The following is a 26,035-nucleotide window of genomic DNA, read 5'->3' on the forward strand; positions in this document are numbered from 1 at the left end:
CCCTCCAGTCAGTCAGTCACTTCTCCAGGCAGCCTTGAGTCCTTGTGTAAAACATATGTTTACAACTTTCATAGATGACAGATGGTTGTTTCCAGTTACTTCCCAGGACATAAACATCTTCCTTGACAGTTCGCTACAGTTCACCAAAATCAAGACTCCCAAACCATTGGCTTTTTACTGTAATTTTCCCGGTGCGCTGTGATACAAAGCATTTATGTGACCTAGCCGAGTCCCTTAATTAGAGCGTTGTATAAATATGACCACTGGATAGGCTTGATGTTGGCTGATCTTTGATTGCTTTTCAGACATGAAGATCATGTTCCCTGTCAGCCTCTATGCACAGAGCCGTTCCTCCCCAGTACTACTCACTGTGTGGAAGATTTACTGAGAGAAGGCACGTGCCGTCCAGGCCCGTTACCCGCCGTGGTGGTGCCCTTCCGCCCAGGCACCGTGCTGCTGGTGGGCGGGGGGCATCCCCTCCCTCTGCCTGCCGGCCCTCTTGGCTTGCTTGTTGCTAGGCAACTGTGCTTATGGGAAATGTGCTCGGGTCTTCTAGGGTGATCTGTGGGGAGGGATTGGTAGGTTGCCTTTTAAAGGATGTTTCTGTTGATTCGAATTTACTCAATAACACAAGCATTTTGAATGTTTAGCATATTTTTTGTAAGTTTTCTTGATATTATAGATGTTTAGTATCAGCTTTTGTCTCCCACAGAAAAACCCGCCAAAGAAAACCCCCCCGCACCCAGAGAGTCCCGGGACGCTGGCGCACCCCCTCCGGCGGGAGGCGGTCCCCTCAGAGCCGCAGCCGTGCAGACGTGCCTGACGGAACTGTCCATGGAGATAGAGGGTGACTTCTCTGCCTGTAAGAGTGTGGGAACAGAGGGGCCCGGTGCCGCTGCTCACCGTCCCGAACGCGTGTGTCCCGAGGGCCGGAATCCTGAGGTCTCGCTGCACAGGAGTGAGCAGGACAGCGCTGACTTCTCTGATCGTGATCGCTTTTTTGATGAAGATCTCCAGGCTGCAGTCGACTTCTTCAGACTTCCCCCTCCTCTTTTGTCTCCCGTGCCGTCCCCGCCTCTGGTGTCCTTACCACACCTGAGCACGTTACCTTCTTCGCTCGCACCTGTGAGTTTGCGCTTTGGATTTGAGTTATCCAGTGGGCACTTAGCCGTGCTCGGTGGGAGGTGCTCGGTGATACTCGGGCCAGATTTTATTGGGAACGAAGTGAGAACTGCATAAGGCGTGCCCGTGTTCTTGGGACCAGCGTGGCTGCCGTGACACTGGTGGCTTGTGTCAGGGTCGTGTTCTGTTTGTCTTTATTCACAACCAAATCCTGAGTCCCTACAAACAATGTGTGTAGGCACAGAGTTGGTTTCAGAGATGGGGCATCCCTGTTTGTAGCACGCATGCCCATTAACCCGCGTTTGCCAAATTCCCCACCTTCGCTTGATGAATTCGTCATCTTTTCGTGTGTTTGCACGATGGTTTGTTGTAATTTCTTAGGAAGCCAGTCTTGATAAAGCAGACTTGTATGCTTTTTGGCTTAAGGAGCAGATAAAAGCATTGCTCCTCTGAGTCGCTCCCTTCATTTGGGAAGTAGTGCGTGTCCGTTCTGTTCCGGAGGCCGTGCCCGGCACTGGGAACGCGAGGTGACGTGGTTACCACTTGGCGGGGTCGCTCCTGGCAGTGGGGTGGGGAAGGGCGCAGGCGATTGCACGGCCGTGATGGACACCGTGGGGCTGGAGTGGACCCAGGCCGGAGGCTTGGCCCACAGGGAGGCCAGGGCGGGCAGAGAAGCTCTGGGAGGACAGGAGCCCGCTGAGTGTTCAAGAGGGCAGGGTGTGTCCGGTGCTGGAGCTCTTTACACACCTGTGGGACTGAAGGTGATCCCGTGCCAGAGGATGTTCACATCGACCAGGCGTGCAAGGGCCGTCTGAGGCCTCGGGACTTTCCAGTTGATCGTGGGGGCATTGGGAAGCAGTGGATCCCGGGAGGCGGATCGGCTGGTAGGTTTTCAGTTGGAAGGTTCCACTTAGCCGCTGTGTGGCAGAGTGTAGGCGGTGGGGAGAGTCCGGAGGGAGGTGGGAGCGTGGACGGGGACGTCACTGACTGACTCAGCCGTTGCCGGCCTTCTCCACAGGTCATATCCCTGCAGCGGCACTGGGGTTCAAGGTGGGGTGGCTTGAGAAATGGTAGGAGGCAAACGAGCGGCCTCTGGCGAGGTTTTCCACGTGGTGGAAAGGGAGGCTCAGGAGTCAGCGATGCTGGAAAGGAGAGGAAGGAAGAAACTGTGCGTGGGTGGGAAGGCGCGGTGTCAGGTGCGGATAGAGGTGTGCGTGGGTTTCCAGGCGGACACATGCGTTGCGACGTTAGGCCCATGGGCGTGGGGCCCGGGAGGAGGCTGCAGCAGGCCCAGACGTTGGGGCTCCCCAGCCTCGGGGTGTCACAGAAGCCGTGGGACTGGGAGGTTGTTCGGTGTGGGTGGGTAGCAGCAGAGGCTGGGGTCCCAGGAGCGCATCCACCGGTAGGTGACCACGTGGAAGAGGAGAGGAGGTTGCGGACAAGTGGCAGGACAGGAAGAGAACCAGATAAAAGTGCCTAAGGTTTCGGGGGAGGAAAGGATTGGCTTAGTGGGGCAAGCGTACGTCCGTGCTGTTCTTCGCAGGTCCGTAGTCTCCCTTGTGGAATGAGGCCCCGCGGTTGAGGAGGTAGCTCTCCTGGAGGTGCTGTGTGATGGGGGCCGGTTCACCTGGGCCATGGGGCTGCCCAGGGGTGGTGGGGGGGTTTCTGGAGCGGAGGCGGAGAGCGGGTTGTGTGGGAAGGAGCAGTGTTGTGTGTGCACCGTTGAAAGAGTGGAGCCTGTCCGCTTGTTAGTGGCAGCCCAGGTGCAGCCTGGTGAGAGGGGCTGTTGGCACGAGAGGTCTACGTGGCGTCACCAGAGCGGGGGCCAGGTGCACCGCCCACACGGGTGGCGCTGGGCCGGAACTGGGCGCCTGGGCCAGAGTGACCCGGAGGCCAGGGACTAGAGGGCAGTGTGTCCCGAGTTGGACACTGCTGTGCCGGGAAACGGAGGAGAAGAGCTGGAGAGAGGGACTGTTTGGGCCTTAGGAGAACAGACCGCAGGCCACGTGGGGCTGTGAGTTGTGGGAGGAGCCGGCGGTGGGGGTGGGGCTCTGGGACAGGGTCAGGGTGGAAGCGAGGCGGTGCTGTCTGTGCTCCCGCTGTCGCTCGCCCGTCACCTGTGGGCTGCACACGAGGAGATGCTCCTTCTGCGGATGGGTGTTACGGGCTCTTCAGGAAACAGGAGTGTGTTCTGTGATGCATGCGATTGGTAAGTTGTGTTCACTCGGTTCAGTTAGTCTTAACTAACGGGAACAACAACTTCGTTTTTCAGGAAACCTACTTCGGAGAGTATACGGATTCCAGTGACGATGAGTCGTCCCAACCTAGAAATTCTGCCGCGTCTGTTTCAGAAGATGAGACGTCTGAATCACATTACTTTGGCTCATCCAGAAGAAGTGATGGAAGGAGGGATACGCGGGAGGAAAAGCTCACATCGCACGAAGCCTCCAGAACTCTGACTGCGCTGGAAGTAAATGGAGTGACAGCGGTTGGGTTTGGGACAGTCACAGCGGCCCTGAGAGAGCCTTCAGCCACACGTGCTTTAGCTCGCGAGCAACCCTGGGCAGTGTCCTCGGAAGCCACGAGTGACAGGGAAAGAGGCATTTTAGATGAGGCACAGAGACTGAGAGAGGGTCGCGAGGCGGACAAGTCGGTGCAGACAGAGAACACGCTCGATGACACCGTAGGAAGCGTGTGTGGGGGGACGTCTGGCCGCCAGGTCCAGGATGGGGCGGCGGCCCTCTGGAGGGCTGACGTGCATCACCCTCCCCTCGGCAGCAGACCATTCAGTGACCTCGTGGAATCTGAAGGAAAGACCCTGCTGTCTGAAATGATAGGATCGCCCAAACCACAGTTTACTACGTGGACACTGACAAATGAAATCCCTTTTGAATCGGATCATGTATCCATTTCTGACCACTTTCAGGGAATGTGTAGAGTGTTGGGAAAGGACAGAGATGTTCGGAGGTTCATTTTAGGAGCCTCGCCTGAACCAGCAGACGACGCAGGTCACACAGTGGGCACCACGGGGCTCGGTGTTGACGCCAGGCTTTCTTCCTCTCCTACCTCGGGGGCATCGTCTGTGTGCAGTGACTCCCAGCCTTGCTCTGATGCACACCTTCCTCCTGACTCCGCCCCCACCGAGCTGCAGCGCTGCTCAGAACAGAAGCTACGAGCTGAGGCCTTCACCTTGCTGGACCTGCAGCCCGAGCCCCCAGAGTGTCCTGCCGGAGAGAACCATCTGGAAAACAGCTTGTATGCTTTGAGCGCCGAGTTGGGAACATCACATTTTAATAACCTGAGTAGCAGTGAGGTCGAGGGCACAGACGTTGGGAAAGGCATGCCTAGAGTCTGTTCACTTCCGCAGTCGGTGTTCATAAAAGCTGCGAAAGAGGCTCAGTGTCGAAGTCAGGGTCCGAGAACTGAGCCCACCCTCACCAGGGCGGATTCCACGCCGTTGGTGGAGTCTCAGTGCGGCTTGACCAAGAGTGGGTTTGGCTTCGTGAAAAGCCCTTCCTGGCACCAGAGTGACCTGTTAAGGAGAGGTAGCGAGGAAAGGCTGAGAGCTAAATCAGAACACGAACACAAGACTGACCATCAGTTACAAAAGGCAGTGCCAGCCTTAGAAAACAGGGGACCCGCGTCCAGGCCTGAACTCGCCAGGGAAAATAACCCCGCGGGGCTCAGGGCCGCTCCGTCACTGTTGCCTAACCAAGTTTCGGTGATCACCAAGCAGGCCAGACCCGAAACAGCATACGGGGCTAGGTCAGAGCACTGGGGGCCGCAGAGGACTGAGCCTGCCTTCGCGACGGCGTCTGGAGCGGGACGTGGTGGAGAGAGAGAGGACCTGGCCTGGAATGTGCCGGGGGCGGCTGCTACGGGGGGGACCTCGCCACAAGTTTCTGCCTCAAGGAGAAAATTAGATTTCAATTTTCCAAGCGGTTCTGTACCTGTAGAAAATCCTCACTGTTCCACAGGTAGCAAACTGTCTTTCCCTTGTGAGAAGATCCCAGTCCCGAACCAGGATGTCCTGACGGGAGCCCCGGCCCAGGAGGCAGTGCAGGAGCAAGGTCTGCCCCTCCGTGCCCCGAGTCTGGACTCGTCCGGGCTGCCTGTGGATGGACGCCTTCCGGCCACGCCGGCACCCGTGTCGAGAAGCTTTCCTGGTGCAGGAGCACCGTGTGGGGGCTCGGGCAGATCTGGCGGGGGGGCCCTGGCCGTGTCCGAGGACCCTCCTGGCGGGCGGCAGAGCCTGAGGGGGTCTCTGGAGCTGCCGTCGCCGACCCCGGGTGGCGCTTCTCCCGGAGACCCAGGCACCTCCGGGACGGCGCTCCCGTCGGCGGGTCTCGGGAAAGATGAAGAGACGCGTGGCATCCCTCCGGGTGCCCTGGCCGCGGCCCCGTGTTGTTACATGGGCATCCGGGAGGCGGCAGGCGGCGACACGGAGGTGGAAGAGAGCGAGGCGCCCAGCTGCAGCGAGGGCGAGAGCGAGCCCGAGGCCGTGACGGGGGCCGCCCAGCACGGGGCCGCCAGCGCCTCCGGGGAAGGTGGGGGAGCCCTGGGGCCCGGCGCGGCGGAGAGCAGGCCCTCCGTGGAGGTGGGGTGTCTGACCTCGGCCCTGCAGGACTTCAACATCAGTACTCTCTCGGAGATAGACGGACTTTCTACGTCCGAGGTCGTCATGTTTCTCGAAAGTTGTCAGTTAAGAGATTATAGTTCCGGGGACTCTGTTTCAGAATGTTCTAGCAAAGGAACCCTGAGTAAGGACATGAGCAAAGAGTTAAAGCCAGGTGAGCCATCAGGAGAAAAGTACAGGAAGCAGCTGTGTGAAGAAGAAGCGCTCGAGACCCCGGAAGAGTGGCTCGAGTCCGAGGAGGAGGACGGGCCCCTGCGGGGCACGCGGCGGCTCTCTCGGCGCTCTTTGGAAACGCTGTCAGAGGTCCTCACCAAGATCGGACAGGAGCTTCAGGCCAGCTGCGAGGGCCCCGCCGGAGAGGATGCTGCCGATTTCATGCTCTTCAACGTGCACGACGCCGTGACCGCCGGGCCTGTCCGAGAGCACGGCCCACCTCGGGAAGCGGGGGACCCCTCGCCACTGCCCATGGGTACGCCCCCTCCAGCAGCCGGCCTGGCCGGCGAGGGCGGCTCTCCCGGCAGCGGTCCCGCGGGGAATGGAAGCGCCCCTAGCGGATCCGAGGCCGTTTCCCACGTCACCAGCCCGAACCGTGGTGGGGAGGAGGGCCTGTCAGAAGCGGCGGAGCCCTCAGCCCTGGATGCCGACTCGGGAGCGGGGCAGACGGCGGAGCGCGGTGCCGAAGGGGAGGCGGAAACGACATTCCAGTGCCAGATCTCTACAGTGACCTCCGAGGTCATCAATGTGCTGATCAACAAGGATCAGAATCTAGTCATTGAAAAGGGGGACCACTGGACCATCATCAACGGGGTGGCTCTCATGCCAAACGTGGACCAGGTTATACTGTGCGACACTCCTGAGGACATTGCTGTCTCCCCGGAGCCGGGAGGCCCGGGAGCCGGTTTCATCTCCGTCACTGCTGTGGACAAGTCTCCAGAGACCGGTCACCCTGGCCTTGCGTTTCCGGAGCCCCAGGGCGGCAGCCTCCCGGGTGCCCAGGAAGAAATCTCCAGCAGTAGTCAGAACACCAACTTCGATAAAAGTCGCTTGCGCAACAGGCCGGTCAAACCTAGTGTGAGGCTTAGCTCCGAAATCTACGACCAGAACTTCGAGTCTCAGGTAGTTGCGTCCGATCACACGTATTTTAACTCAAAACTGGAGCCGTTTGGCAAGAATAAGAATCGATCCAAGGTGACCAACAAAGATCAGTCAAACAAGCCAGCAAAGACCTCAGCGTCAAGCAGAGTTGAAGCTAATCAGAGTGAAAGCTCCCAGTCATTTTTAGGGGAAAGAGAGAACACAAAAACCCAGAGAAATCAAACTCAGACCATCCTAGCCAATGCGGACACGTCGACCCCCACGGACTGTTCTGACACCCTGAGTAAAATACGGCAGGAGGTGGGGCCCCCTCTGCCACCCTTGCTTGCTCCTTTGGTTGCCACCCCCCCACGGACTTCCCGGCCGGTGTCTCCTCTGATAGCCGCTTCCACTCCCTCCTCCCCCGCCTCTCCCATCGGCCCCATTTCTCCCTTGTGTGAAATCCCGGTGCCTCCTGCGATGTCTCCTTTGCCGGAAGAGCCCGGATGCCCCTCGCCCCCGCACACGTCCCCGTCCCCATCGACCGCAGCAGCCGGCGAGAGGATCCTGTCGTCTCCCCTGCAGTTCTGTGCTGCGACGCCAAAGCATGCCCTCCCGGTGCCGGGCCGCCTCCCCGCCTTTGCTTCCGCCCACGCGGCTGTGGCCGGACCCCAGGAGAATTCCGTCAAAATCCTTGACAGCATGTACCCGGAGTTGTCTGCCAGGGCCCGCACCCTCAACATCCTCAAAGGGAACATTCAGCTCGCCCGGGGCCCACCTGCTGACTGTAAGAACTTAGCAGGGCCCGTTGGCGCCATTACAGGATTCAAAGCAATCACGTCAACGTCAACCGCCTTTGTGAAAACGGGGGGCAGCTCTGGGAGTGACTGCAGTCAGGATAAGTCCAAAGATACGGGGACTCACCAGGACTCAGGTGGGAAAAGGACGTTGTCTGCATCTACGCTGAGGAGCGCTAAGAGACTGCGTCTGGACAGCGGGTCCCCAGAACCAGAACCCGGGAGCACTGCCGCAGAAGGAGTCCACAAGACCCTTCGGAGGAGCCTCCCTCAGGCTGAAGGCGTGGCGACAGAGGAGGAGAGAAGTGCTCTTCCGACCGTCAGTACAGCCTCACAGTTGCCTCCAAACCCAAAAGAAACCGTAGAGTCCCACGACAAAGCCATAGCTGACGCGCTGAAGAAGATTGCAGAGTCGTCTTTTGATCTCCTGCCTGTCATTCGGAGTCACGTGTATGTGGGAAATATCTCCAAAAAGCCCGTAATGAGAGATCAAGAGAAGGAAGTTGTTCACGAATTCAGCACAACCAAAAAGGTATGTGGAACTTTTCTGTCTGAGCGTTAGGAACTGCATGTGCTCGGAGACGCTGTCTGCTCGCAGCCTGGTGGTAGATGGCCCTGAACAGGACTTTTATTCCAGAGGTGGACAGTTGCCCGTGTCCACATTGTGACCCATACTTGGTTTCTAGTCAGCATTTTACACACGCGGGATGTGGTAAGGCAGTGGAGATTTGATCACTTGTATTTATTAAATACCTGATAATTTGGAAGGAAAAAAGTGTCTGTCAGGACCACAGTTGCACATTTTCCATCGATTCTGGCCTGTTGAAAGGCTCAAAATGATTTGTGTCAAAGCAGCAGATTTGTCTCCTGTAGTGGAGCCTTTCTTTTCCATGAATTGCACCATATACACACCCGAGAGTGCGCGCGTCTCGCAAAGATAGCGCGGGGTTTCCCGTCCCTCCCTTGACGCACATCACGCACGAAGCAGGACCACGTGCTGGCTTCCAGATGGGGAGAACAGAAATGGGAGCATCGTGTAGACCGACAGGTGGTTTATTGGGGCCTTCACAGGGCTGTGTCTTCTGAGCGCCCATGTCGACACCTTGTGCGGATTACTTCCGGTGCCCCTGCTGTGTTGCTTACCCGCACCTCCTCGCAGTGGAGTGGTGGAAACGCGCACGTGGTTTTCCTGGGTCGCGTACTTTCAGAAAGCGCAAGAGCAGTACGAGTGACTTTGGAAGGTTCGTTTGAAACGAACAAATGGGCCAAATCATGTAACGCCCTTCTTCCAAAGTGAGACAAACATTGCCCGGCGTTTTTAAGATCTAAAGGAGTTCAGAAAACAGGAACTGGAGTAGATCAGAGAGTTACTTTAGCGAAAAGCAAGGAAGTGTACTTTGGTGGGGAGGTGGCGGCTTCAGGGGCCCAGGTGTGCTGGGGCGCGGCCTGTGGCACCTGCAGGCAGCCCGCGGCCGCGGCCCCTGACCCCCGCGCCGCGTGGCTCACTGGGCCGAGCGAGGCGGGTTGTCTTCTGCAGTCACCGCCCTCCCATGCTTGCTGCTCCGGGGCACGTTGTGTGGTCCCGACAGACTTCATTTGTAAGTTGTAGCCGTTGTTTAGTAAGCAGAAGAAATGTCGGTACACGTTGTGTTTTCTCTTTGTGTTTCGACCCAGCATCTAGCAGAGTGCTTGCTTCACTCCATCCTCTCAGAACTGAAGATTCAGAAGATCTCCCTGGAGCGCAATTACATTCACGCCCTCTGCAGGGTGTACGTGGGCATATGCCGGCAACTGGGAGACTTGGAGCGAGCCCGCCTGTTTTGCTACAGCCTACTGAAGGAAGGTGCGTTCACACGGTGGTCGTTTTGTGTTGACATCTGTGTACTTACCCCGTGACACTTGGTCTGTCCTTGCAGCCGAGGGATCGCTTGTATCTTTGCAAATACGCAAGACGTTGGTGCGTTTCCCCGAGGCCGTGAAGAACCTTGGCCGGGTGAAGCCGTGCCTCGTTGCCCGGGGGGCAGTTTCCGTGGCTTACCTGCTCGTAGCAGCACGCGCGTTCCCGCTTGTGCATAGAGTGTCGTCATGACATGTGCCTGTCTGTTCTTAGTGTAGCCACTCAAGAGTCAGGTGTGGGCCACACGAGACGGGAGGATGGTTTTATAAGGTCGGAGTCAAAGCGTGCTGCTGTGTTGCTGGCTGGAAGAGGCAGCGTCTGAAATGGAGCCGTAAAGCCCACAAGACGAGGACCAGAGATGTGGAATCCTAGGAGGGCTCCCCTGGGCCCCCCTTGCCCCTCCCCTCCCTCCGTCCCCACAGACGGGTCAGCACAGAAGCCTCCTTCCTGATCACACATCATCGGTGGCAATGTTTGTGAACGGTGACACGGCGCATAAATGCGATTTGACTGCAGCCCAGAAAGTCTGACCTGGATCATGAAGACTTTTAACCTTTAATGTTTTAATCTTACGGGGGGGCGTGTGCATCGGGTGACGGGACATGTCCGCTGCCTGGGGGGCTGCGAGTGAGGCTGCTGTGTGTCGCCCTCTCCCTCGCTTTGTTTACTCTCTCAGGCCCTGCTTTCCTCAGCAGTGGTAACGGGGTGCGTGCCAGGCCTCGGGCTTGGGTGGTGGCCACAGCCCGACCCAGATGCGCACAAGCCAACGTGACCCCGGCTCGCGTAGGGCATCGTCAGTGCTGGGCAGGAGAGAGGCGAGCTGCGTGCGCTCTGCTGAGCCCCCTCCGGGGTTCAGCCCGTGCCCCTCAGGCTCGTGGGCACAGTTTTCTCCCCTGGGAAGCTTTCCCTTTAGCTTTCTTGGGGCTCATGTGGTACCTCCCACATGGACTCCTGCGGTCTTTCTCCTGGCATTTTCTTCATGGCCCTCACCCCCGCTTCCATTGTGTCTGAATCTGTTTGTCTTTCTCCTCCACTAGATTACATGCTCTGTAAAGGAGGAACTTCGTCTTGTCCCCACTTATTCCAACCCCAGAACAATGCGCTGTCCACAGTCACGGAGTATCTGTTGGATGAGTGAACGAATAGTGCTGTGGAGGGAGGATTTGTGAGTGTCTGTGGGGTCAGAGAAGCTCTTCTTGTCAGAGTGACCTTTGAGCCTGAGATAGCAAGATGCCAGGCAGTGTATCCAAGAAAAGCGAGGGAGAGAACGCCAGGCAGAGGAAGCGGCATGTGCAGAGGTCCTGGGGCAGGACCCAAGATTTCAGAGAGAACAGATCAAGAGAGTGCAGTGAGTTTATGCTTTGGTCGTCTGCTCTTTCAACATGTTGCAGCGTTAGATGAGATAGAACAGGAAACGGAAGAGATGCGCTTCCTGCCAAACAGGGTAAAAGTCCGTGTTGGCTGGCTCAGCCACGTTGCAAAACACTGGCAGTTTCTTATAAAATTCAAATACTTGTTTACCAAATGACCCAGGAATCCCACTCGTAGGTTCTTACCTAACAGAAGTAGAGACATGCGCTCACTGGACTGGCTCGCGGTTGTTCGTAGCATCTCCATCTGCAGTGGCCCGTGGCTGGAAGCCCACATCCCTCAGCAGGTGAAAGAACGAGTGTGCTACATCAAGCAGTTGACCAGTGTTTGGCCACGCAAAGCGAGGGACCACTGATGTGCGTGGCAACACGAGTGAACTGCAGAAGCATTCTGTGGAGTCAGGGAGCCAGAAGGAAAGGGGTGCGTGCTGTCCGAACCCGTTCGTACATATTTGAGAAAAAGCAACTCATTGAAAGTGACAGTAAGCGGATCAGAGTTGTCTGTATCTGGGACTAAGTGACGCACTGGAAAGGGTCAGACCATGGGAATTTGGGGTGACGGAAATGTTCTTAAATTGATTGCACTGGGGGCCACACAGATCCATTCATTCACCAAACCGTCTGCTTGAAAAGGGTGCATTTTGTTGTGTGTGAGCTGTACGTGGCTTAGGTTGATTAAACAAAGCCAGATGTGGGCAAGAGCATTCACGATAGAAGATCATCCTCCGCAGTGTATAACAACATCTCTCCAAGTCAAAAGCCTTTTATAAAAGTGTTGTACCGGTGAGTTCTTTCTTACAGATGCATAAAAACTGGCCTGAAATGACACTTAACAAACGGGAAGGTTCTAGGGTTGGAGAATCTGGAGAGAGCGGTTTGCCTTGGCTTCGTGTTTTGGATTCCATGGCTCTTTTCATAATTCAGTGGTGTTTCTGAGCTGTCATGGTTCAGATGTAATTAAGGAAGGTTTGCCAGAGCAAAGGGTTTGCGGGAGAAGGAAGCAGATTTTGAAATAACTGCGGCCGGGGCCTCTTCGGGCTCCCTCCCTTCACTGTTCGGAGGCCTTGCGAGGCACAAGCACAGTTATTAAAATTTGTTCTTAGCTTGTAATTTATTCATTTGATCAGACGTAAAGGTTTATTGTCTGTCTGTCTTTCTCATAGATTTTCCGGAATCAGAAAAATTGACTTTGTTCATTGCAAACATGTGGCATGATATATTTATTTCCCAGTCGGTGATTAATAAAGCAATGCAGCTGGTTGCCAGGCAGCGTGCAAAAGGAGAGGTTCGGAACTGTCTGAGAGCGTTCCTCAACTGGGAAAAGGTGAGGCTGGCTTTTACTTATTGTCATAACTGTGCTCGTAGATCTTACGTGAATGTACTCACTCGGGTAGTACTCGTTCATCAGCATTTCAGAGACATTCCTCTTTGTGTGAGATCCTTTAAAATACCATTTTAGCCCAAGCTTATGTGTTTAGTTCGGGAAATGTGCACGGGCCAGCTAGGGAAGAATTGTAGACTTACGTGTTGTGTTGATTTAACAAAAGTTTCTTCTGTCCACTGGTTTACCGCTGATGAAGTCCACGTGTATGTGTGCAGGGCCCAGAGGGGCTGTCTGCAGTAGGCACTTGGAGAGGCAAAAAAAAAATGGTGAGGTGAAAACTTTCAACTCCTCGTTTTGATTTTTTTCAGTCTGTACTCTCTTTTTCTTTTTGGTTGATGGGATTTTTATTTATTTAAGTACTTTGTTCCTATGTGTTTATTTGGTAACTGAGTGCTAATACGGCATCTAGGTTGGTATTCCTTTATGTATAGCTTTTATCGAATGAGAATCTCTGGATGTTGAATTGCCAGCGGGAAACTCGAAGAGATGTCGAATTCAGTGACGGGTTGACTTTGGTTTGTTTTTAAATGACTGTGTATTAATATCCTCTTAATATTATCCTGGCTCATGCATGTAGTGGAATTTTATATGCCGTCTTGCTTTCCTTTTTGGTACTTTTTGATATTAATATTCGTTAGACTTTTATTTTCTTATGAAAAGTACAGGAAAGGGCTACTGGTGGATACAAGTTAAGGAAATATTTAAAAGCAAGTCTGTTATCATCTGTTTAGCAACTTGTCTAGACAAAGCAGAGTGTAGTCCTGGGAGGCATCATCAGATTCCCATCAGTCACTGAGTCAGAAGGGCCCTTCCGTCTCCTGCCATTGACTGCGATGGCCACCATCACACCCCCACCCCCAGGTCCCCTGCGGGGCCACGTGCCTCTGCCTGGTCCCCCTGCTTGTGCACTGGAGCCTGCTCCTCTGGCCTGTTCAGGATGAAACCAGATACGGGTGATTTGATGATAAAAGACATTCTTTATGAAAAAAGCAGAATTTTAAGAAATGTGTTTGCCATATATCAAATAAAAATATCAAGTCCAAGGTACACAAAAACGAGTAATACTTGGGGGAAGAATGCCATTATAGTATAAGATTTGCTGATTTTCTCTCTCAGAGAGACAAAAAAGAGTAGACGCACTGGAATTCATTAATATATAAAGTAAACTTGAGTGAAGCATATTATTTTTCTGTTTGCCTATAGCACATGTATAAACCCATCATGAATTTGGTTACGTGAAAACCTTAATTCTTAAAAAGTGAAGATTCCCGGGGCACCTGGGTGGATCAGTAGGTTAAGCATCTGACTTCAGCTCAGGTCATGATCTCGCGGTCTGTGAGTTCCAGCCTCACGTCGGGCTGTGTGCTGACAGCTCGGAGCCTGGAGCCTGCTTCCGATTCTGTGTCTCCTTCTCTGTGCCCTCCCCCGCTCATCTTGAAAGTTGGCATATATGATCCTGGACAATTGGGGAATACGGAACTCAAAAGTAAGATCAGTGTTTCGCAAGTCATGGAAAAGGAAAACCCTTCATACCAAGGGTCTCTAGTTTTGGGAAAACTTAGACTCACTAACATAGTTTAGGTGTTTTCATTATTAAACCGATAAAGTGGCTGATAATTATTTTAAAAATTAAGAATCTGAGAAGCAATCTGAAAAAAAAAAGAATATAGCTTGAAAGGTATGAAGCAGTGAACAAAAAGAAAACACATAGAAGAAAAACACATTGCCTTTAAAAAATAGTAACAAAACAGATAGCTCTCAGGTCAGACTAATGAAAAAAGAGAAAAGGGAAAATATTGAAGATTTCAAAATGAAAAAGAAAATAGAACTGCGGTCGTAGGATAAAGAGTGCGAGAAGACCACTAGCCACAACCATGGCGGCAGATTTGGAAGCCAAGGACGGTTTCTAACAAAATAAACAGCATCAGATTTGGTTTTGGGGCAGAACACTTGAAGAAACAGCTGTTTTCAGCTAACATTTATAGAATAGGTGGAAAAGTTGATGTAAAACATAAAAAGCATGTATAGGCTCCACCTGAATTTTGCTTCACCTTATAAAGAACCAAGTTATTCTAGTCTTTTGCAAGTATAAGAAAAGATTGAAAGCTTCCTATTTACTGTTGATAACAAAACCCAATGGAAAATAGGACGAGAAAGAAAAAGTTGTAAGTCCACTGTTAGGTATTTATCCAAGAAGTCGAATTAACGTCCACACGAAGACTGGTATATGTGTGTTCACAGCAGCATTCTCGCGCATCACCTGAGGCCGGAATAGCCCAGAAGCCTGTCAGTAGGTGAGTGGATAAGCACACTGGTCCGTCACGTAATGGAGAACTGTTCAGCAGCAAGGAGCGTTCAGACCGCCAATAGGTACAAGGACGTGGGTAAATATCAACAAATGTGCGCAGGTGTGAATGCAGCCAGGCCAAGGAGTCCAGTACTGGCTAACTAAATTGTATCAATTTCTGTAACAAGACTGATATCTAGGGTCAGGAAGATGTTAGAATTTAAAGGACTTTTTTGAAGTTAAAAACTTTTTTTTATTATAACTTTTTAATTCTTTGCTTTGAGGTAATGACAATTTGCATTTCTATCTGGATTGCAGCTGCTCTGTTTTCTACCTGACTGGATTCTGCATCCTGCCCGGAGCTTTTTTTGTGGCCTACCCACCACCGGTTTATAATCAGCTTAGGACAAGTATTACGACTAAGATAAACGTAGTTCCTTATTCCAATACAGCTTTCAAAAGGTGTCTTAAAATTAAATGATTATTCATGGGATGCTTGTTACACTCGAGATTACAAATGAAAGGTGCTGTGTTTGAAAGTCTAAATTGTATTTTGTTTTTTTCCTTTTTCGTCTGCTAGAATGCTCCTGTGGATGTGGGTTTCATGGTTTCTAAGCTGCTTTTGACCATACAGCTGTGTCCAAAAACAGAATTCCAGTCCAGCGAAAAATTCGGTGAGGATTTGAGCGATAACACTTGGGAGTACATATTTGCCATCGACCTGCTGTGCTGTCACCAGAAGTGGATTTGGACACACGACAACATTATAAGGTGCGGCCGTTTCACTGACTCAGAGCTGGGCTGTTGGATTGGAAGGTAGTCTGTTGAATGGTTGCTGAATTTGGTAGGCAGCGGAAACATGTACAAATGACATTTGGATTTGGGTCAGAGTTGATGAAACTACCCTTGAAGGACTCGTATTATCGTCACATGTCCTTGCGTTGTTTTTTTGTGGTGCCTGTGACTTCTTCCCCTAGATTGTTTTATTACCACCTCTGTCCCAGGGGGAAAGGAATCTCCTGGAGGAGGGGTGTGGGCCCCTGGCATAAGCCGGCATGCGGAGCAGTGTCCACCGAGGGAGGTGCTCAGCTAGTAGCGTAGGATGAAATGTGACGATCGCATCTTGACCTTCAAATACTTGGGGAAACTCACGCGAACAGGCAGAGTGAGAGTCCAGATTAGCGGCTCTCCTCACCTGGCCCTTCCAGAGAGAACGGAGTCCCAGGCATCTGTTTTATGTAACGAATCTGCCTTTCTCTGGGCTTGGAGAATTCTGACACCGGCAGCATGCCATCTTTGGGAGACCGGGAGGTGGGGGGAAGGAGAAAATCGCTGCTCAAACAATTGTTCTTATATTAGATCTTAATTGTCTGGGGACCTGACTTAGAAAGGCTAAGGGTTTGGGGGGGGGTCTTTTGATTTTATTTAATTAATTTATCTATTTGAGGTGATTTATTTTTGAGAGAGAGAGTGAGTGTGTGTGTGTGCGTGTGTGCGTGTGCGTGCATAGGGGGGTTGTGTGGGGGCAGGGAGGGCCCGAGGGAGAGGGAGAACCCCAAGCAGACTCTGCCCTGTCAGCGCAGAGCCCAATGCAGGGCTTGTTCCCACGAACCATGAGATCGTGACCCGAGCCAAAATCAAGAATTGGACACTTCAACCAACTGAGCCACCCAGGCGCCCCAGAAAGGCTGGTTTAAAGGAGTTTATGACCCGAAAAAGGATTCACAAAGGACTGATAGTCCGTATCCTGGAGATACTTGAATGTATTCTGTGGGAAAGTGTACTCTCCTTTTTTCTCCTTAACACTAGGGAAAGATTGTACTCCTAAATGTGAAACAGTAGGAAATTGAACGATGGTACTTCTGTGTAACGAGGTACAGCTGTGTTAAAATACACAGCTACAAACGGATGCTCGGGTAGTGCCATGATGGCATCTCACAGTCCTCTGCTGACAAGTAAGGAAGTGACAGCCGTCTGCCCAGTGCTGTCAGGAAAGGCACGCGGGCCTCCTGTGGGCCTCATCCCCTGGCTCTTGGTGGGAGCCCAGTGGGCAGGGTGACCGATGAGACCACTGGAAGTGGTTCTCACCAGAGGTCCTTTGGCCAGTGCCCCCCGCTGGGCGTGAGGACAGGGTGTGGAAGGCCGGGATCTCTGCCTGAGCAACTCCAGTCCCGGAGCCCTAAGCGCTGTGGTCACCCTCCCCAGGTTTTTACGTACATGCACATGGAGAAGCATGTGGAAAGAAAAATCCGGAGTTAGTGGAGTAACATTCTCTGCAAATGTGCTATTTGGGGCACCTTTAAGTTACATTATTCTCCTGTGTGTTGTCACTCAGCTTTTCGAATACTACAAATGCTAGGTAAGAAGGAAACCGGGTTTTGGAAGGAGAGAAGGCAAAGAGGAATTGGCAGTGTTTCAGTCAGTAGAACGTTTCGAAAGTGTGGTTTTCTTGAGCTCCGTGCTCCTCCGAGGACACGCTAGGCTTCTGGGAAACAGAGGCCACGTGCACGTCTGGAGGGTCCCAGTGAAAGTCCAGACCCCCACCGCCGCCAGTTCTGGGACCTGGAGACCTTGTTCAGCTTCTCCACTCAAAGCCTTGTGAAAAGGGCGGAAACAGAATCAAGATGCAAACATAGCTATTTGCAGCCTCGTTGAAGCCAGTGTGGGCAGAGACGCCCCGAATAGTTGGAGAGTGTGTGAGCCTCCCGTGACTGTCCTCATTTTAACCTAAAAAGTTACATCTTCGGAAGTCCCTCTTCTCGGGCGCCTGGCTGGCTCACTTGGTAGAGTGTGTGCCTCATGATCTCAGGGTTGTCAGTTCGAGCCCCACGTTGGGCATGGAGCCTGTTTTTATAAATAAACAAATGAAATTTTTTTTTAAGAAGTCCCTTTTCTTGACTAATTGTCTGTCTTTTATGGGCCAGTTTCAAGTTGTTGATATCTGAGCAGTGACACACATATGTTCTTTTCCTGCACATGCACATGAACACGCATGCGTGCTGTTACTGTTTTGTAGTAAAGAGCTGTGGCCCGTCATGGATAAGTGGATAAAATACCGAAAAGGACATGCAAACATTGCATATACTCCCGACATTATTATAGCATCAATTCTGAGGCTGATTGGTGAGTTGTCTGTTTTATTAAGCCTTTTCTTGTTATTGATCGTATCTTGGTAGGGGAATAAAGGTGTAATAATACACGTTGGGGGAACCTTGACCATAACGAGTGACTTTATCACCGTCACAGTAGGTATTTTCTCACTTAGTCTCCTTACTCCTACTCTTACAAATCCTTGTTTTTTCCCACTCTGCCAGAGATGAAGTTTTCGTGCCAGTGTATTTTGTGTATGATTGAACGTGTGCTTCTCAGTTCGTACTGTTCGTAGCCGCACAGGCACACGCTGCCATACGCCAGCCGGGGCACAGAGTGGCTCTAAAGGACACTCTGGTCTCATTTGGTTCCTGAAAGTCGGCTGCCTCCCCGCCAGGCACCCAGGTTCTTTCCTGTTTGCCTAGGCAGGGTCACGTCCTGTGGTGCCGTGACTGGGAACCAACTTTGTTTTCCTCCAAGCTGATATGTAGGAATGAAAATCGTTGTGTAAACATATTTTAAATGAGGCATGTCAGATAAGGAGGACCTCAGTGGCTTTTTGGTTCTGCTCCTCCCTGTCTGCCACAGATTTTTATTTCTTAGTGTTACTCATTTTTTCCTCTTTGCCTCATCTCTGATGAGGTGCTCTCTAAGCCCTGCGGGATTTACGTGATGACATCTGTTACCTTTCAGAAGGCTCTCCTTACTCGGAACTGACTTCTCTGTCTGCAGCATGTAGCATTGGGCCCCCCCCCCCCGACACACAACAAACAAGGTTCGTCTGATAACCTGCATTGTAGCCCCTCAGATCCTTGAAGGTACTTCCTGCGACTTTCAGGTATCTCTAGAGTTGAATTATTTAGAGCTTCAAGACAGTACCGCTCAAAAGAAGGTTTGAGAGTATTATTTACGTTGTCTAAGTAAGTCTTCTACTTAGAGCTGCCTGTGGCTGCGTTTGTTACCGTCTCAGCAAGAAGGTATTCCTGCTCTGTATCTGCTTCACATGCAAACCTAAGAACCTTGCGCTAAGTAAATGTGTAAAATGGTTCAAGACGGCAACCTGCTTTCAAGGAAGACTCTAATTTCACTGGAAAGGACAGAAAATACACTTGGAGTGAAGTGTGCGAGCCCAGAGTGATTGCCCGCGACCGTGGAGGAAGAGAGCCACCTGCAGAGACGAATAAGGCGTGGGTGGTGGAGGGGGCGAGCGGCTCCGTGGGCACTGCCGCCACACGGGCCCTGCAGAGCCCCTCCCTGCAGGCCCCCGGGACAGTCCGCGACAGCAGGAAGCAGGAAGGACACGAGGGCCAGGGGGCGGCAGACGGGCCGTGTGTGTGTCTGCACATTCTCCTTTCGGTAGCATCTTCTCTTACAGATGTTCATAGCTTGAACTGATTTATTTTAAACCGAGAAACCTTGAAGAAAAAAATTAGGAAAAGATGTTAAGTCTATAAATACATATATCAACCTCCATAAAGTATCTTTGGATTTTGAAACGAACACGAAACTTTTTGAAGTCACGCTTACAAAATACTGTGTGATTTTTGCCGCTGTTGTTGCAGGAGGTTGTCCATTTACACACTTGTTGGTTGTGACGGGAGAGGAAGCGGGCGTGGGAGAGCAGAGGGCTGCGTTTCTGGTGGCTTCCGTGCGGTCCCCGTGCACCTGTGGTGGAGCGTCGGCCCCACACGTGCTTCGCCCCTGAAGCTGGCTCTCCGGAGTCCGTGCCTTCCACCTTTGGCCGGTCGTCCAGATTCCCTGAGAAGCTTCTTAAAGAATATGTGTACACTTACATAATTAAGCCATATGTAATGAAGTTACATAAGCTAGGAGTACACGATGACGTGTATTTAACAGCGTTACGGGATGAGATGATAATATATAAACACATGAGTGTCATTCGGAGGATGGATAGCTAGGAAGTGGTAAGGGTGAAAATGAGCGCAGGGTCGGGCCTGGAGGATTCTCCTCGGGTCTGCAGACACCCGGCGTAGCTGCCGCAGCACCCCTGCCCGAGGCGGGTGTGGGGAGGGCCGGCGGGCAGAGGCCGGTGCCAGAGAGGGCGGCGCAGCTTGGCCAGCTCTGGTCGTCTGTGGGCGCTGAAGCCGTGGCGCTGGGCGATGGGGGCGGGGGGTGGGGACAGAGACGGGTGAGGCCTGTGTTCTAGAACTGCAGAGCTCTGAGAAGTTGTGTCCGGGCCGGATGTGCACGGACCCCCTGCACAGCTGTCCCATTTGGAGTTTGAGCCGTTTCTGAGAGGAAACTCCATTAGAGAACCTTCCTGCAGTGTCTGAAGCTGACGCTATAGAAGTCGGCACACAAACGGGTGAGCCGTGATTTTCCTAGTAGTGACACACTCATCATTCAAAGAATAGAGGAGTCGTCTTTATTTTTATTTCCAAATTGGCAAAATCCCAAATGAATATTCACTCTACGGGAAACCCAAGACGCTTTCTGTCAGAACAGCCTGGGGTTACCTGACGTTGGATGGGGGGATGAGCAGTGCTGTCCGCAGGTGGTCGTACATGATTAGTAAGTGGGGTTTCTTCTAACGTGCTTGAGTGATAGCGTATTAGAGCATTTTGGGGAGTGTTTGGGTTGTTCTAGATCAAGGGGGATGTGGAGAAGTGCTAGAACCTGCTTCAGTCTGCTCATTTCAGGGCAGCGGTGAGGCTAGGGAAGGTCAAGCCCTCGTCTGAGGTCCCTTGGCGCTGAAGGTGGCCGAGCGGAGACAGAAGTCTGTCTGCTGCTGGACTCGGTCGAGTGCAAAGCCGTGTAGCGCCACCTTTGCCCCTAAGAGCTGGGGAACCCTCCGGGGCCCACCTGGTATTCAGCCTAGAAGCCAGGGGAGCACTGCCCACATCAGGCGTTTGCAGGCCAGGCTGAAGTAGCCTCTGCTTGTCCATTTCCACCCAGCCTTTTGCCAGGCCTTTCTTTCACCCTTTCTTTGACGTCGCCTCAACTCCTGTTTTCCGTGGCCTGCCTGCACCTGCAGACTTGAGGGAACCCTGGGGGGCTACTCGGTCACCTTCCCCGCAGGCCCCCAGCTGCCTCCCTCATGCTTCCCTGAGCGCTGGGGGCTGTTACCTTTGACAGCGAGGTGAACTCCGTGTTTCTTACCTGTGTTTTCATGTGGCCGAATCCCCTGAACTCAGGTTCCTTCTGGGGGGACTGTTTCCCCCGTCTGTAGGGCAGATTTGTCTCTCATCTTTGTTCTCGTGCATTAAGGTCTTTCCCCCAAGCCACCTACTTCCGACTCATGATTACTGATCATTTGATCCTTGAAAGTTCCATTAATGTAAAGAGCTTATAAAATCCAGTTCATTAAGCACTTTGAATTTAAAGAAAAGGGGCCATTATATTATCTGGGAAGACATGCGCATCCCGGGCTGAGCGAGCCCGTGTCTGTTTGGCACACGCCCTTCCCCCAGCTCAGCTGCCACGTGTATGTTGAGCACCCCTAGTAGATTGTCTCAGAGGACAGATGGGGGCAGACAGCAGTTTGATCTAATTGGAAGCAGATAGTTGAGTGATCGCTGATTGAAATTCCTGATCTCTAAAGTACATTACTTCTCCACCTCGGTGAGAGATTTCCCGGGAATTATCCAGATGTCTATAGTTTCATCCTGGATTCGAAATTTTCCAGGCATCCATCCATCGGTAGGAATTTATCGAGCTGTCTGTGACAGCATTTGGGCTGCACGCAACCAGTACTGAGTTGGTTCCTGTAGGAAATGCTAAGTGATGAAGGTTACTTCAGTGTCCTATGTCTCAGTTTCTCCGTGTTCAAGATGGCAACGAAGCTGGTGGCCTGGGTTCGTACATAGGTACAGCTGAGGGTGTGTGTAGAGTTGAGAAAACGCAGACACAGAAGAGTGAGATTGCAGGGCGATGTCCTAAAAACTCAGGAAAAGGACTTGGATAAAAGGGCATCCAAGTTCATCTGGAATCCCCTTCCTGTGAGAGAGGAGGGGCGGAAAACACGAGGCCGCACCTGGAGGGAGGGAACGGGGTTCCACCTCGAAGCAAGCCCACCTCCAGGGACCCCACCTCCACGGACCGCGGAACACAGCAGGGATCCAGGTGGGCGGGGCTAGGCGCGTGGCATCGTCGCGCTTCCTCCGCCTTCAGCGGGATGTGCCCCACTCCCCGCACCCCCACCCCCACCCCCGGTGAGGACCCCCAGGGCTTGTCACTGCAGGTCCTACTGACTGGGGGAGAGCTTCCGTTAGCATTTAAAGCCAGTAATGATAAACCGGTGTTAACATAAATGACATTCTCCGTGGAAAGTGGTTGCCAAACAAAACCGACCTCGAGGAGAACGGTTAACTTGCTGCAGATCCTCTTTTCTGCCAGGATCCGAGGGCCTGTCCGCGCTGCACCGGGCTCTTGCAGTGGGTTTGTTGGTTGAAGGGTGTAAAGAAAATCCGGCTTTGTACGGAGCTCCTGAGTGTTTTAATAAGCCTTTAGATCATTGTGGATATGCTGGGACAGCACGTAAAAATTCGCAAGTGCCGACTCCCTAAACGGATGGAGTGGGGTCTGAACCGTCACCAGGGGGCCTTCCTGCCGCATCACCCGCTGGTCACGGGTCCTGAGGGCTCCAGGGCGACTTCATAAGGCGCGCTGCTCCCTCGGAAAATACTGATTTGCACAGATCTTCCAGCCGTCAACAACATCCAGAAGACAGACATTAATATCGTCGCAATCTCATCAGAGAAGTCTTAAATTTTGAAGCTGTCAGGCGCAGGATGGCTGGGGGAAGTTTTTCCAAAATTCTAATTTGGCTTAAGAGCGCACATTTTGTCACTGACAGCAGTGATCAATTTCCTCGCTTTACTCGTTTTTGAGAAGAGGTCTGCCTGGGTCCGAATAGCTGTAGGTTGTCAGTCATTCGGCGGAGAAATGCGGGCGTGTCTCGAAAGAGCACCGCCTCCCTCCCGGTTCAGGCAGCCCCCTGGGCGCGTTGCCCCGGCCCGAGCCTGGCCAGGCCCCCGGTGTGCCGTGTGCCCCCCACACCCACAGCAGCTTACGGGCTGAGTAATTGTTGGTGCTTCGGAGGGGGGCATCGTTCCGTGAAAGTAGCTGTTTTGACCGGGAGCTCCTGGTGGCAGCAGTGGCCCCCTTGCGGCCACTGCCGTGACTGGTGCCGCGGACCCAGTCGTCCCATCTGCGCTGGTGTTGAGCCTGGGTCTTATCTCAGCATCGGGAAGGAGGCAGGTCGCCTCTTAGTCCACGTTGTTCCGCTGTGAAAATCATTTGGACCCTGGGGACCGTGCAAACCACGCCCGCGCGCTCCCGGGCTGCGGCACGTACGGGGCTGCGCCGCTCGGAAGGATGCTGCTCCAGAACCTGGCTGCCGGCGCCGCGGCCTCGCCTGGGTCCTCCCGACCCAGCACAAGTCAGCCGTGTCACGCGGAGCCTGCCGATACCACGCGCTCCGCTGAGCTCCCTGTCGGCTCCCTCGGCGGAGAAAGCCGCACGTGCGTGCCGCCCTCGTGTGACCGGAAGAAGGGACGGTTAGCCATCCTGGCCACCGTTGCCTCCACCCCCCAGGGGGACGTCCCGACTTTCCTGTTCCGCCCGCTCTCGGGTGAGGACAGGGAGCCGTTTCAGCTTGAGGATCCTTCACCTTAATGTGCGGAACGGCATAAGAGAGAAAACGTGAATTTTACATTCTCGGGAAAAGTTGCCATGTAACCAAAGACCGTTTACGTTTCGGTTTGTTTCCCCCCAGGTCGGTTGGGCCAGTTGGGCTTGAAGGAAGGGTTCCCGTCTGCTGTGAAAAGCATCAGCTCCGTTATCGGCATGTTTATTCAGCATGCCCAGGACGAAGGTAGGACCCGTGTCCGCCGAGATTGTTCTGAGCCCCTCGCGGCCCCGTTAAGCCTCTTGTGAGTTCCCACTGTGCGCCCTGCTCTGTGCACCTCTCGCTGCCGTTCGGCTGGGGGAAATGCGTGGTTTTCATGCTTTTAAATGTGTGTCTATTTTCGAGAGAAGGCGTGCCCGTGAGGGGGAGGGAGGGGCACAGAGAGCGGGAGAGAGAATCCCAAACAGGTTCCACGCACAGCCCCCAGCCCGCCACCGGGCTGGATCCCAAGATCCTGGGACCGTGACCTGAGCCGAAATCAAGAGTCAGACACACAACAGACTGAGTCACCCAGGCGTCCCCCCCCCCACCTTTTTAAAATGTTTATTTGAGGGGTGAGTAATTTTTAAAGCTATGTTTCAGAACTGACGTTTGAGCACATGTGGGTTTTATGTTGTGTTCTTTGAATTGTAGTTTTAACTGCAATTCAGCTAAATTAAATTTTCATTAAAGGACTTGTAAATAAACTTAAGCTAAATGAGAAAGAAGCCTAGCACACGTGGTCTGTGACCTCGCTGTAACCTACCTTCCTCTGCCGTCTGGCCTCTCTCAGGCACATGGGGGGGGGGAGGGGGTGGCTGGCAGTGCGGCCCCGGGGAAGGGCTTTTCTTCTCCTCTCGTGTCTGTGTTCGTTTTCAGAGTAGCCCTTTTACAAGCACTTGCAGTGGCTATGTAATGGAATCATTTATTTGAGGAATGCTCTGGGATCCAGCTTCCATCGCAACATAAATGTGGAGCGTGATCCTTCCGGAGCTTCCTGCTCGGACACCCCGGCCGTGCCCTGGGTGCCGGCCTGCACACGGCTCTCTTGCCGTTTTGTTTCTTGCCACGTGTGGATGGGTCTTCGTTAATTTTTTCACCGTGGGTTTTTTCTCTGATACTTTTCACTGCTGGCAGAAAGTGTCCTGTGTGTGAAGAGTATTCCCGCAGATTACGGCATTCAGATTCTGAATAACAAGCATTTTCTTGCGTAGCGACTGATAGGAAAATTCTTTGCAGATATACCGTGGGGCATACAGCTAGCAGCTGTGTACGCGCTTTGCGATCTGAGTCCCAGCAACCCAGCGGAGATCTCCCGCATCCTGGAAGCCTGGCGCAGAGAGACCTCTCACAGCGTTCCCTCCGCGGTGCTCAGCTGCCTGGAGGAAGTCAGCTGCCTGTGCGCCGAGGAGGTGGGCTAAGAAGCCGTGCGCCCCTGCGTCTAGAGAAGTGCCTTCGCGTGTCTGAGTCCGGACAGTTGAGTCAGCTCGCAGAGTCCCGACTGAGGCTTCGGAACGTCGCCGCAGAGGAGAGGATGTCCAGGCGCGCCCGTCACTGTGGCGAGGACACCGGAGCCAGCAGGGGCCGGGCCGCCCTCCCCCAAACCGCATACATTTCACTTAAGGCTGTTGTGATTCCATGACATGTGGGTTGTATTATTGTGTCTTGGTCAAACAACAAAAACTTGAACTTAGCCCTTTTTTGCTGCAGAAAGTGTCCTTTTAGTCGCTTTTTAAAATTGAGTGGCATTTTATAATGAATTTAATATAAAAGCATTGATTTGGTTCCTGAGCTAATTTTGGACTTTGCGCTGGAATGGTTGACTAGGAAAAAATAAATCGGCTAAGAAGGAGCTAGAAGACTCTTCCGCGCGGTCTTAGCTGGAAACGGACTGTTCCATTGTTTCTCCAGGTGGGCGCACCACGGGTGAGAGGGAACCCGGGGAGAGCCTTCGGGCCCCGTTGTAGCGCGTCTTCTTCCTGTCTCTGCGGTTCCTTAAAACCCTGTCACTCTAGGAGGACCAGGAGCGCCTCCAAGCAAAGGTCACTTGCAGGGTCGTGTCCGCGACGTGTATCTAAACGATTCAGAGGCCAGCGCGGGTGGGTCTCTGTGTGTGCCGTGTACATATGGACAGTGCTATAATGTGTTTCACATTTGATGATGTTCCACTTTCGGAATTGTAGTATTTGTACATAGAAAATGGGTTTAATAACTCACCGTGGTTCCGATTTGTCTTATATTCATCATTTCTTAAAACTCTTGTATGTGTTTTTTATAATAAAAAATAAAAAGTAAGCCACGCACGTGATTGTTCTCATCCGCCAAGAGTGACACTGGGTATTAGTTATCAGCAAAGATGGAAAATTCTCCACTCTAACCAAAGGGAAGACGGCCGCTCCAAAACAGGAATACGCCACGTGCTGTTATCAGGACGGTCGTGAGTGTTCTCCGAGATGCTCTTGGAGTCACTGGATCCCGCGTAATTACGTGCTGATGGCCCCTCTTTGTTTACTTACGAATATTGCTGCCCTTTAAAAAATCACATCTGACAACTCTTTTGTCACTCCTGCCTCGTGTTTTTAAAACAGTTATAACAAACATAATTGACATTTATAAATAACTCTGCTCTGCCCTTTGGAAGCTTTTTGTTGGCGGGTTGTTCTTTCTACCAGTGTTTACTGAGCGTGGGCTCCGTGCTGGGGCCTCCCTGGGAAGAGCTGGGGAGCGGACAGCCCGGGCTGTGTTCTCA

General features: G+C 52.7%; 1 protein-coding gene across 8 annotated transcripts in view; it reads left to right on the plus strand.

Annotated features, from left to right (window-relative positions):
• ICE1 (interactor of little elongation complex ELL subunit 1) overlaps positions 1 to 25,581 on the plus strand; it is a 58,479-nt gene extending 32,898 nt beyond the window's left edge. The window contains exons 12-20 of one of the 8 annotated variants that reach the window (XM_040493485.1): positions 713 to 1,125; positions 3,395 to 8,161; positions 9,304 to 9,472; positions 12,060 to 12,220; positions 15,148 to 15,338; positions 17,584 to 17,690; positions 18,351 to 18,432; positions 23,395 to 23,493; positions 24,526 to 25,581. In XM_040493485.1, the coding sequence (XP_040349419.1) occupies positions 713 to 1,125; positions 3,395 to 8,161; positions 9,304 to 9,472; positions 12,060 to 12,220; positions 15,148 to 15,338; positions 17,584 to 17,690; positions 18,351 to 18,432; positions 23,395 to 23,493; positions 24,526 to 24,928 (6,392 nt within the window). In that variant the 3' untranslated portion in view covers positions 24,929 to 25,581. The other 7 variants (XM_040493499.1, XM_040493494.1, XM_040493534.1 and 4 more) reach the window with 7 other exon arrangements.
• The last annotated feature ends 454 nt before the right edge of the window (positions 25,582 to 26,035 follow it).

The sequence above is a fragment of the Herpailurus yagouaroundi genome, unplaced genomic scaffold, assembly GCF_014898765.1.
Source record: "Herpailurus yagouaroundi ecotype Mexico unplaced genomic scaffold, PumYag 29, whole genome shotgun sequence".
Classification (NCBI taxonomy): domain Eukaryota; kingdom Metazoa; phylum Chordata; class Mammalia; order Carnivora; family Felidae; genus Herpailurus; species Herpailurus yagouaroundi.